Source organism: Sinocyclocheilus anshuiensis, unplaced genomic scaffold, assembly GCF_001515605.1.
Source record: "Sinocyclocheilus anshuiensis isolate Anshui unplaced genomic scaffold, SAMN03320099.WGS_v1.1 scaffold727, whole genome shotgun sequence".
NCBI lineage: Eukaryota > Metazoa > Chordata > Actinopteri > Cypriniformes > Cyprinidae > Sinocyclocheilus > Sinocyclocheilus anshuiensis.
Window position 1 is genome coordinate 31,808 of NW_015551038.1, and position 11,708 is coordinate 43,515.

At 39.4% G+C, this 11,708-nt stretch overlaps 1 protein-coding gene across 1 annotated transcript in view; it reads left to right on the forward strand.

Annotated features, from left to right (window-relative positions):
- The first annotated feature begins 4,399 nt into the window (after positions 1-4,399).
- Positions 4,400-11,708, forward strand: part of LOC107661366 (genetic suppressor element 1-like) — a 229,493-nt gene continuing 222,184 nt past the window's right edge. Inside the window, exon 1 of the mRNA XM_016450893.1 lies at positions 4,400-6,538. Coding sequence (XP_016306379.1) covers positions 4,400-6,538 — 2,139 coding nt within the window. The remainder of the gene's footprint in view (positions 6,539-11,708) is intronic.

Genomic DNA, 11,708 nt, shown 5'->3' on the forward strand with positions numbered 1-11,708 from the left:
CACATTTCTATAATTCCATAATCTCTTAACGTATTTTCAACTGGAACCAGGAACACATCCCATAACACCCATTGTACTTGTTACATCATAAGAAGAATGGAATCTATGCTTATATTTGTCTGTCTCATCCTTTATCCCGAGCTTACCAGATCCAGACCAGATGGTGGGCCTGTGCCCTCTGGCCAGCTGTGAATCGTTCCAGGACCAGCTGGGACTGAAACGCAGTTTTATCAAGAAGGATGTTCATTGTGCTTAAGGCACTGATAAGCCAGTTGTATACTACTGGCTACATGGCAGCTCTACCTCTATTTTGTCCTACCTGCTGGACAGACTACAACTCTTTATTTTTCCACCTAATGCCGGTGCTCCACCTCAATTGTTATTACGCCTGTTTGTTCACTTAGTCACATCTTGCAACATTGATCCTTTAATCCTACCCCATACCTAAATTTAACAACTACCTTGCTAAATTTTAAGGAGTCTGCAAATTAGGAGTTTGAGGCAAAAGATGTAGTTACTGATTACTCAACGCAATGCCCTGCAACTGATAACTTTCTACAGATTGTCTTGCTCCATTGTGGCAACTGTCTGTCTAACATTATCATCTAAAGTCACAGGTTGTCTCCTGGTCCTTTGAAGTCTGGCCACAGGCTGTTCTCATTCAGGGCCATGTTTACACAGTCTTTCTGACAGATTGTCCAGTCCTCTGGAAATTGTATTTGGAGCTGGTAGTTGAACAGCAAATAAGAAAGACTACAGCGCTGTGTGACCATTAAATACTTTACCAAATGATAATCCAAGATGTGTGAGATAATGGAATGGTACATCCATAAAACAACTCCACAATCCAGTGTGTTCAGTGTTTGGTCAATGACCCAGTTTGTTCTTCTTCTTCTTTTGATTTAATGGCGAGTTGCGAACCAACTTCAAAGGTGCATATCGCCACCTACTGTGATGGAGTGTGAAAAGAATGAACAAACCCTCCTATATCCTATTATATAACCCACTATTCTTAATAAATCTCATGACTGCATGTATTTGTTTTCCTGAATTTGGACCGTCATTTAATAAGCTGGTTATAGTAAATTCCTGGCATCCTACTGCTTGTAGTTCTTCCTTAAGAATCCTCCTTTCTATTTCATATATCTTACATATCTTCATAACATGCTCTACAGTTTCCTCTATTAAACAGACATCACATAGACCCGTGTTATGTTTCCCTATAATGTGTAAAGTATGATTTAGATTTGAATGTCCTGTTCGTAAATGTGTGAAAATAACTTGTTCTTTTCTACTTAAGTTGTGAATTATTTTGCTTTTCTTTATGGTTTTTTGAACCTTGTAATAGTGTCGACCTGTATGACATGAGTCCCAATCTGTCTGCCATTTCCTATTGCATGCTTCTAAAATAAAATGTTTTCCTTCTGTTCTACTGAGTGCAATGTTTATATTTGGTTCTTTCATTTTAATTGATTCTTTGGCAATTTTGTCTGCTTCCTCATTACCTTGAATTCCCACGTATGCTGGTACCCACATACACTGAATTATTATTCTCATCTGTCGTAAACTGTATAACCTAATCATGATTTCAGTTAAAATGTCAGTTCTATTTGTTTCCAATGATTGTAAACTCATAAGGACTGCCATTGAATCAGAACATATTATTACTTTATCAGGTCTAACTTCATACACCCACTCTAGTGCCATTAAAATAGCTATCATCTCAGCTGTATACTGATGCACCATCTGTTATCCTTCAAGCCTTCCTCACCTCAAACTCTGGAACATAGAATGCAGCCCATGTCCTTCCAGTGTCTTTACTCTTTGACCCGTCTGTATATATTTGAAGAAATTAGTATGATTTTTTTTATATACTCATATACATATGTAATTAAACTAACTGCTTCATTAATTTCCCTTCTGTTCTTATGTAATTTTATGTCTACCCAGTTTGTTCTTCTTCTTCTTCTTCTGTTTTTTGGTGTGTTACATCCTGTGTGCATATCGCCACCTACTTTTGCTGTTATGCAGTCATGGTTTATTTATTATCAATTTATTCCTTGTTTTTGCTTTTCCTGTTCTTACACACCCAGTTTGTTCTTCTTCATGTTTTATGGCGGGTGGCATCCAACCCAGTTTGTTCTTCTTCTTATTTGGAATTTTTTGGCGTATTCCGCACCATAGGCACATACCGCCACCAACTGTTTCTAATCATACATGGATGATAGTCCTGCCTCTATTCATAACCCAGTTTGTTCTTCTTCTTCTTCTTCTTCTTAGTTTTATGGCGGATTGCAACCATGACTTATCAGGTGCATACCACCACCTACTGTAAACCCAGTTTGTTTGTCATGCTGCTTGCTTTTATACTGGTCTACTTCCTGATTCCTGTCATGTGATCAATCACATGACAGGCAGACTCATGAACATTTAAAGACATTCACACATTAAAATGATTAAGATTAAAATGGCTAAGACAACATGTAAAACCATTAAAATTCAAATGTATAAATATAAAACCATCTTCATATTGAGCGGTATAAAAAATTTCTGTGTCTTTGTGTGACAGTGTCACAACTGTGTGCATGTCAAACAGAGTAAGAAAAAGTAAATTCAGCTCCATCAGCATGTTTATTGTTTCCCTTTATTCCTTTTTGTTCTTCAGCTTGCTATCCCCTTGAATTTAAAGAATAATCCATATTTATGCATACTCTTCAGGTCCATGATCCTTGGTGCCAGATATAGTGTCACGCTCACACAAAATTTTATAATGCTTTTATTCCTCATTGCATACACTTCATTTCTCTCACATTTCTCATTTTCCTCTCTAGGGCCCACTATTCTACACACACCTAATTTATATACTGTTTCATTTTGAAGGTTGAGCACTCTGGAAGTTGTATTTGTCAGTCACAAGTGTCATTGAGACTTATTAAAAAAAATCTCATTAAAAAATTAAATAAAGAAATAACCATTGCATTCCAAAGTAAAGAAGAAATTACAGTAATTCATACCTATATACAGTATAACAGTCAATTTTATAATGGTTACTTTTCTGAAATGAGATATCCTTAATAATTATATTTTCCATTATATTGCATTTTTATTCACATGGCATTATTGTCAGAGGATTCATATAGGCCAGGGCTTCTCAGTCCTTTTTGTTAGAGATCTACCTTTCTGCAAACTTCAGTTCAAACCAGCTAAATAAGATCTTGTGGAGCATTATAGGAAGGTTTGTTTGATCAGGATTGGGACTGACTTTTCTAGGTATAGGTAAATCTCCAGGAGAAGGATTGGGCAATCTGGATATAGGCACTTTCAAGTAATTCAGTTGGACTATTGCACTGAAAATAATTAATAAAATTAAATAAAAAGAACTAGAAAATAATTTAAAACAATTCAAATAATAATACAATTAAATTGAAAAAAAAATGCAAAAAAAAAAAATCAGACAATAAAATATATCAGTCTTTCACTTAAAGGAAGGCCTAATATCTTATTTAGCAAAAAAAAACAACAACAAAAAAAACAGTTACAACTGTTCCCATACAGCGTCTTCAATCATTCAGTTGAATAGGAATTACATGTTTTTAGATTTATTATATAATAATGGCCTATAAATTGACCAAATCATGTTTATATTTATATCTAGAGCTTCTGCACATGTTTCTGTGGTGTTTGGGAGTAAGGGTGAGAGGAAATATCATTTACCTGATATAAAAAAACAGTGGAAGTCTAAAGACTTTGGCAAGCAAACATCTCTATGTGTGTAGGTGTGTGTTGTGTGTGTGCATGTTTGACTATACTTGTTAGGTCCAAAAATGTCCTCACTAAAAATGAAACCTGTTGAACACCGACTGGTGAGCCTGACCTTAAGAGGTCCTCGCTATTTAAATCTAGTGTTTTGCGCATGTTTCTGTGAGGGTTATGTTTAGGGATAGGGGTTGGGTTAGTAATAGAAAATATCCTTAACCTGATATATAAAAAAAATGTAAGTCTATGAGATGTCCTAACTAATATAGTGAAAGATACGTGTATGTGAGTGTGACTGAGCGTGTGAGAGAGAGAGATAGAGATGGCGCTGTGTTCAGTGGTCTCACAGCCACAGTTTGAGGAAACTTCGCCAAGCAACTTCAATATGACTTTCTGCTCTCTAACAGCACACGGACTACCCCGCCGCCTATGAGGATGTGACTCCAAACGGTTGCTCAGTGTACTTTTCTAGATTGTTACATGGACACACAAATCTAAAATCCCCGGAGCGAGTAAGTTTGTGGAGTGAAGTGAGTTTTTTCCGCGGAATCGATGTCGCTACATATGCGAGAAAACGCACAAAGAATGTTACTGGGTTTGAAATCACGCTGCTTGTGATCCTGAAGCTATTACGCATGGAACTATGAACGATCCGGAGCTCACGCCGATCTCCAAGGCGCAGCAGCGAATGGCTTCGGCTTTACCCGGGGAGGAGAGCCCTCTGTCCGGCAGCGTGTGCAGACCCGAGCGCAACGGGATCTTCTTCATCCACTGCTTCGTCTGTGGGAGCGGGGTGACCCCGGGGAAAGAGCTGAGCCTACAGGTAAAATACCAACGAGAAAAAGATGGCCCGTTTTTCCCTTTCCTGCAAGGCCAGGACCCGGCTCCTGGCGCTCCGGAGATCAGTCCGGATGGGGACGCTCTGGTGTGCGCTGTGTGCCACTGCTTCCTGCGCGAACAGTGGAACTCATTCGAGCGCAACAGGACGCCGATCGAGAAGCGCATGTACTGGCTCAAGAGACCATACCAGTGCGACTTACGGAACTTTACATACGATCTGGAGAGAAGAATGAGCGTTAGCAATTACGACGCCAATGAGTCGGACATTTCCTCATTCTCTGATAATGACCTGTCCGAGCAGGACTTGGACCTGTCAGCGTGTGTAATGAATAGCAATAATGCTAATAAAGCATCAAGAGAAAGCAGTAGAAAGAACACCGTGAGTGTTAAGAGCAGTCCTGAGTCAGTGCGATATCCGACCAGAGTTTACACAGGTCAGGACGTACCGAAATCAGATCGGCGTCCGACTAAAATTATCAATCACACATCGCATTCATCCGTGTCCATGGCTCTCCAGCAGTATGACAGTCTATCAATGCGCACACCGCTGCAGGATAACGGCATCATTACGTGCGATAAGCAGTGGATACATGCGTCCACCGGTGATTCGGAGGCGCCTGACAGCTGCGATATCAACATCACCAGCGATGACGAGAGAGAGCACGCAGCATCATCTCACTTAGATGTAGAGAGGAGCCAAGCAGCCAAATGTCGCTCCAGTGAATGTGCCTGTTATATTTGTGGAAGCAGGCTTCCAGAAGGAGGCCGCTTCAGGGTGTTTGTACAAAAGCAGGAGAGAGCGTCCAGTGAACCATTCTTCCCTTTTCTGTGGCTCCATACCCCTCCACCTGGTGCAGTGCCCCTTAGCCTGGGTGGATACACTCTGGTGTGTACTACTTGCCACTCCTCCCTCATGCAGCAGTGGCAAGGGTTCGAGCTTGCAGATGTTCCTGTTCTCCAGCGACTCTATGTGGTGCCCCTCAACACAGGTGCTGCAACCCCTCTTTCTCCACCTACCATGAATGAATGTGGGGATGGACTCCCAAAAATCCATCCGCTCCCCTCCATGCCACAGAATCGCAGGGAGGCCTGCTACCTATGTGGAGAGCACTGCGGTCGAGAGGTCAGGATGGCATACACCCATGTTGGTGCAAGTAAAGCCCGCAGTGCAATGTATTTTCCATTCATAAATTTGCTACCATGCCCTCCAAATGCTCAGAGAATGCGGAATGGAAGGGTACACTGCTGTGTCGCGTGTCACAGCATCTTGGAAGGGATCTGGGCAGAGTACTGCCTCTGTCTAAGCGAGGAGCTCATTACTTCCGTCACCACATTCCTTGAGAGATACCACCTGGCCATGGGAAGGGGAGGAGTCTTGGTATCCCCCCCCAGAGGACCCCTGTCGACCCCTTCTCAGAATGCCACAACAACCGCAAGCCACACCTCCATCTGTTACTTGTGTGGCGAGGAGCTGTCTGGAGGAACCGAGTATCATCTTCATGTTAACCCTCCAGGGCGTTGTGGGGAAAGAGAACCCTTTTTTCCCTTTCTAACTGTCCACCCTCCCGCTCCCCGTGCCCGCCCTGCTGATGCCACAGGCCTTGTGTCTGCCTGTGCACTGTGCTATCATGACCTGCTGGGCCAGTGGACCCAACATGAGAGTCAGGGCTCAGAATCAGGCCCGTCCAGCAGCCCCTGGGCACGTCAGTATAACTGCAACACTTTCATCTGCTTCTTCTGCAGGAAAGAGAAGAAGAGACCTCTTGGACTGAAGGCAGTGTGCGTTGACCGCTTGCCTGTTTTCCTCTATGCTCCAAGGGTCAGCCAGACCCTGGTAACTGACAATGGCAAGCAGTTAACAATTGGCTCCTGTGTGGAATGTAAGTCCATGGTGCTGGCTGGGCAGAACATGAAACCGGTTAGTGGAATCACACAAAACAAGGTAAGAATGTTATGGGCCAGACTGCTTTCCATTATAATCTTTAGACTCTTGTTTCATAGTCCAGGCAGTTACAAACAATTTTACATGTTTAGAAAATCATTATAACCTCAGCTTACTTTTTTTTCTTTTCAATCAACCGCTAGAGGGTCTTTCAGAGTCTTCTGGGGTCTCAGTTAGTACAGTTTATTAGGCAGCTTTGGCTGGAGCTGTTTCTGGGCCAGCATGCAAAAGTTCATCTGATGCACTGATGAGTGAGTGAGCCAAGTGTTGAAACTGAAGTTTTATGGCAGGCTGCTGTTCTTTCTAGCGAGTGGGGCGGCCATAACAGGCAGGGGGTAGATAAAGTATGGAGCCTATTGCATTAAAGAAATAAACATTTTGCAGACAGTCTAGTGGTTGTAAGCTCTGTTTAAAAACATTCTTCACAGTGGCCAACTCAAGCTTTTGTTGGTCTCCTGGTGTGTGTGTGTGTGTGTGGTAGTTTTTGTGTGTATTTTGAGGATGTTGAGGAACACTGTGTTTTTTTAGGCTGTAAATAGCTGTATTCACATATTGTCAATCTTAATGTCCAGGTAGATGTTTATTTTGTGATTTGCACAAAAGCATCTCTTCTCAAGTCTTTATATGAAGCTACCTGTATGTATGGCTTTGTTTACTGCAGGGCTCCAGACTTACATGTGAGAGTGGTGCCAACAAGTTTTATAGTTGGTGGCGTCAGCACTTTATTTGCACTCGTGGGGATGGGGAGACTAATACTAAAGGACACAAATTAAAGTTGCCAATAATATTACATATGTTGTCTTATTTAAATGCACTTTTGGCACCTTGGGTTTGCCATTTTATTTTTAATTTTTAATTATAATTCTTCCACAGTATTCATACTTTTAACAGGTTGTAGACCATGATAACTAGGTAAAACCGTGGCTCCTCACTACCATGGTGAAATGTAACTAAGTTTTCTAACTATTTGGTCTCTATAAAACTGGTATTTGTTATGAAAAACAAATGTTATGGAAAAATAAACGGCCATTTAATCATAAAAATGAATTATACTCCCTTAATCCCCTAATATATTTAGTACAATATACATCACTATATTATTAACATTATAGTTATACCACATTCCTGCCAAAATGCCATGATAAATACAGTTTACTACAGTAAATCCATGGTAAATATTTTCAAGGATAGTGATTGAAAACTTGCGTGTACATGACACAATGATTTCTCCTGTTTTCTTGTGTTCATTGCTGTTGAGAATGTTGAGGCTGTTTCATCTGGTTTGCAATTAGTTTCAATCACCGAGACAAAATTTGTCAAAATTTGTTAGATTTTCTGTGCTGAATTAAAGCTCTTCTCACTGGATCCCACAGCACTGTTTATAAATTATGCCATGTAGTTAAGATCGCTCTGAGAATAAATGCACCTGCTATGAGCTAGTAAATACTCTGTACTGAACAACTCAAATGGATAGTGCTGTTTCATTTCCTTTTTGGAGTGTTTAACATTTAATTTTTTTTTCATATGCAAAATAAATGAAAGCGCATAGTCTAATCATACAGTTGACCAACTTTATAGAGGCTCCAGTGTGACCGCTAACAAAATTTAGCCGCAACAAAAGGTTGCAGTCTGAAGCCCTGCTACTGTATGAAAGATGACCCTGTTTTGCTTTCGTTTACACTGCTCCTTGTTTCTCATGATATACTCTTGTGTTTCCTGGCATACAGGAAGCTATTCTCTGAAAGTTGTATGCAGATGCTCTGAGCTAAGCCTGGATAGCAAATAACTCCGGTTTTGGCATACACACTCTAAAAAATGCTGGGTTAAATACAACCCAGTGCTGGGTAAAATAGGGACAAACCCAGCAGTTGGGTTGTTTTGACCCAGCGGTTGGGTTACTACCCAGAAGGTTGGGGTAAACATTTAACCCAACCGCTGGGTCAAAACAACCCAATTGCTGGGTTTGTCCCTATTTTACCCAGCACTGGGTTGTATTTAACCCAGCATTTTTTAGAGTGCAGTATAAAGGAAAGTGTGTGTGTACACTGGTCAACATATTTTAGGAATAATGTAAAGCAAGTTATTGTTTGTTGTATTAAGTGAGATAAAGTTACAATTTAAATGAACAAGCAAATGTCCAATAAAAGATAAAATATTATTTATCAATTAAAACAATTGGGTCAAAACAACACAATTGCTGGGTTTGTCCATATTTCACCCAGCACTGGGTTGTATTTAACCCAGCATTTTTTAGAGTGCAGTATAAAGGAAAGTGTGTGTGTACACTGGTCAACATATTTTAGGAATAATGTAAAGCAAGTTATTGTTTGTTGTATTAAGTGAGATAAAGTTACAATTTAAATGAACAAGCAAATGTCCAATAAAAGATAAAATATTATTTATCAATTAAAACAATTGGGTCAAAACAACACAATTGCTGGGTTTGTCCATGTTTCACCCAGCACTGGGTTGTATTTAACCCAGCATTTTTTAGAGTGTACAATCGGGGTTTGAAATGAAAACCTGCCAACCTGGCAAATGCGGGTGAAAATCAACCATAGGAGGTAAAACATAACTCAATAGTCAGTTTGTTTAATAAATTATATCCTTCAACCAGGAGCCTCTAACATTAGCAAAACAAAGCATAAAGAGGGTCGCACACTCAATGAGCAGCCCCGTGTCTTTTATATTTAAATCTGTAAGTGTTTTTTCAAACGCCTAACTTCAATCTCAATTCAGTTTTCATTCTTAAAGTGCATTTTTTCCTGTGTACAATAATGACTAGAATGTGTCCATTGTGCGATATGATACCTGTAAGATGTCTCAGGTGCTTCTTGTCTGGTGTTTGATTGGAGCCATGGGAGATGGGATGGGAGCCACTTTTTAACTGATATGGATGGAGGAGAGGCTTCAAAACACTGAATTCATTACTCTCTTTGTTCTATGTTCATAAATTTGTACTTGAATGAATTTACCTCTGAATATAATTTTTTTGCCTGTCAATGTTGTCATTATTGCAGTGACTAAATGTACATTTTAGTACAAAGTTTGAATTTCAGTACATGTCTACAAAATGCGCCTTGTGTCACCCTGGCACAAACTTTACTTTGATGTACCGTATTTCTCACATTATTTCAGTAGTTATGTTGTGTGCTTCATATTATCATCATTCTTCAGAGGAATTATTAGATTTCGGAAAAATTGCACACAGCATGGAAAACTTTACAACGTACGCTAAACACTGTTTAATTAATCAGAGATGATAGTTAAGGCTCAACATTTTGTTAATGTCTGAATAATTTAACTCTAACTTGATCTGATGTTCATAAATGTACTGCAAAAACTCGCACATTTGTCTAATTTTCTCATTAAAATATCTAAAAATCCATAATTGAAGCAAGATAAACGTGATTCTTTTGAAAGAATTTTAAAGTGTATTTTGCTTTACATAAAGGCAGATTTGTTGTATTAAGTATAAACACATTAAACAACAAATAAAAATACTTATAAAAACAAGTCTTAATATCTTATGGAGTGTTACTTCTCAAGTACATTTATCTTGTTTTAAGAATTTGTATGTTTTACACAGTCAGAAAGACTGTATGGAAAACTTTTGCTGTGAACTCTTTTGTGCTGACTCACAGTGTGATACAAGCATAAGGTGTATCATTCATTTGATATTTGTGGAAAAATCTCAGCTTTAAAATATCAAGTTTTAGCAAAATATCTAGTACAGCAAAGATTACATTTCATGTTTAAAATGAATGCTTTAAATAAAATGTTACATTTTAAACCTTTAAACTAATTTTTAGACAATTTTATTTTGGTCTCGTGGTTGTAGGCTGTGGCCTCATATACATTCACATTGAAAAGCTTTTGCAGCTTTTTTTTTTTTTTTTTTAAGACTGTAGCAACCCTTGCAAGCACTTGATCTGCTTACAGGGGATTTATGTATGACTATTTGTGCAGCCGCAACAGCAATATATGTTGCAGCATGTCTATGTATGTCTTAGCAGCAGCAAGCCTTTAGCATATTGTTGTTTGTTGATTGTTCCATAGAACACATGGAAACACATTCTTCCAATGTGTTTTCTCCACTGTATTTTTGTGTGAATATTACGTGTAGTGGATAGTCAAGTACAGGTCTGAGTATTCATATGGCAAATGTCACCTATGGTCAGAAGGTGGCCTTGCAAGAAAAAAAAAACCGATGGACAGCCGGTGGTCATCTGAGCTGTGAGAGATTTTTGAGTTGTGGTAGCATGGTAGTGATTATGGTTGAGCAGGTGTTGAGAGTGCTGGATATAATGTCAGGGCGAACATCTGTGTGTATGAGAGGGAGAAAGTGCACATGTAAAAGTTTGATAGAGAGAACCATTTCAAAGACAGCAGCTGTTGTATACAGCGTTTCAAGCCAAAATCATGAGTGAGACTGGGAGACAGATCCACTTTCTCTCTTTTGCGTAGAGTTCTAGCATCTTTTAATGATTGAACATGCATATCAAACACTGTCATTGGAATTCAGATTAAATGCTGTCAGATACTTGCATCAGATATGAGTATAATTCACACTAGCAGCCATCACAACCTAGAAGAGCACTTTCAGGGTATGAAAAGTTTGCTTCAGACAGCAAGTTGGTAAGGCGCAAGGGGGTTGGTTTTTATTGGTTGTCTAGCAATATGGGTTCTTAAAGAGCAGGTCATATGGTATTTTAAAGTGTCCTAATATTGTGTTGGAGTCCTCTACAACAGGTTTAAATGCATCTAAGGTCAGAAAACATTGTAATTTTCTCAGAATATACATTAAATATTAGAGTCATTTGCCAATGATTTCGAAACGATTCGTTCCAAGCAAGTTCGGAGCAAACCCCTCCCTTCCATAAGCCTACTCTGCTCTGATTGGTCAGCTGGCCAAGCCTGCTGTGATTGGCACAGAGAGGAGTCCTTGACTTGAGCAAGTTAGCCAGAGCTACCATTGACAAAGCACCTCTACATAAAACAATAATATATAGCTCCAATCCGTTCTTATAATAATGACATAAAATACAAAAACACTTAAAAAAAAGTGTTGGGTTACGAGTCTGACTCTCTAACCATTAGGCCACGACTTATGCAAGCGAATCGTGCCCACAGCTAAAGTTTAGCTGCTAAACTGTGAACACTTAAAACA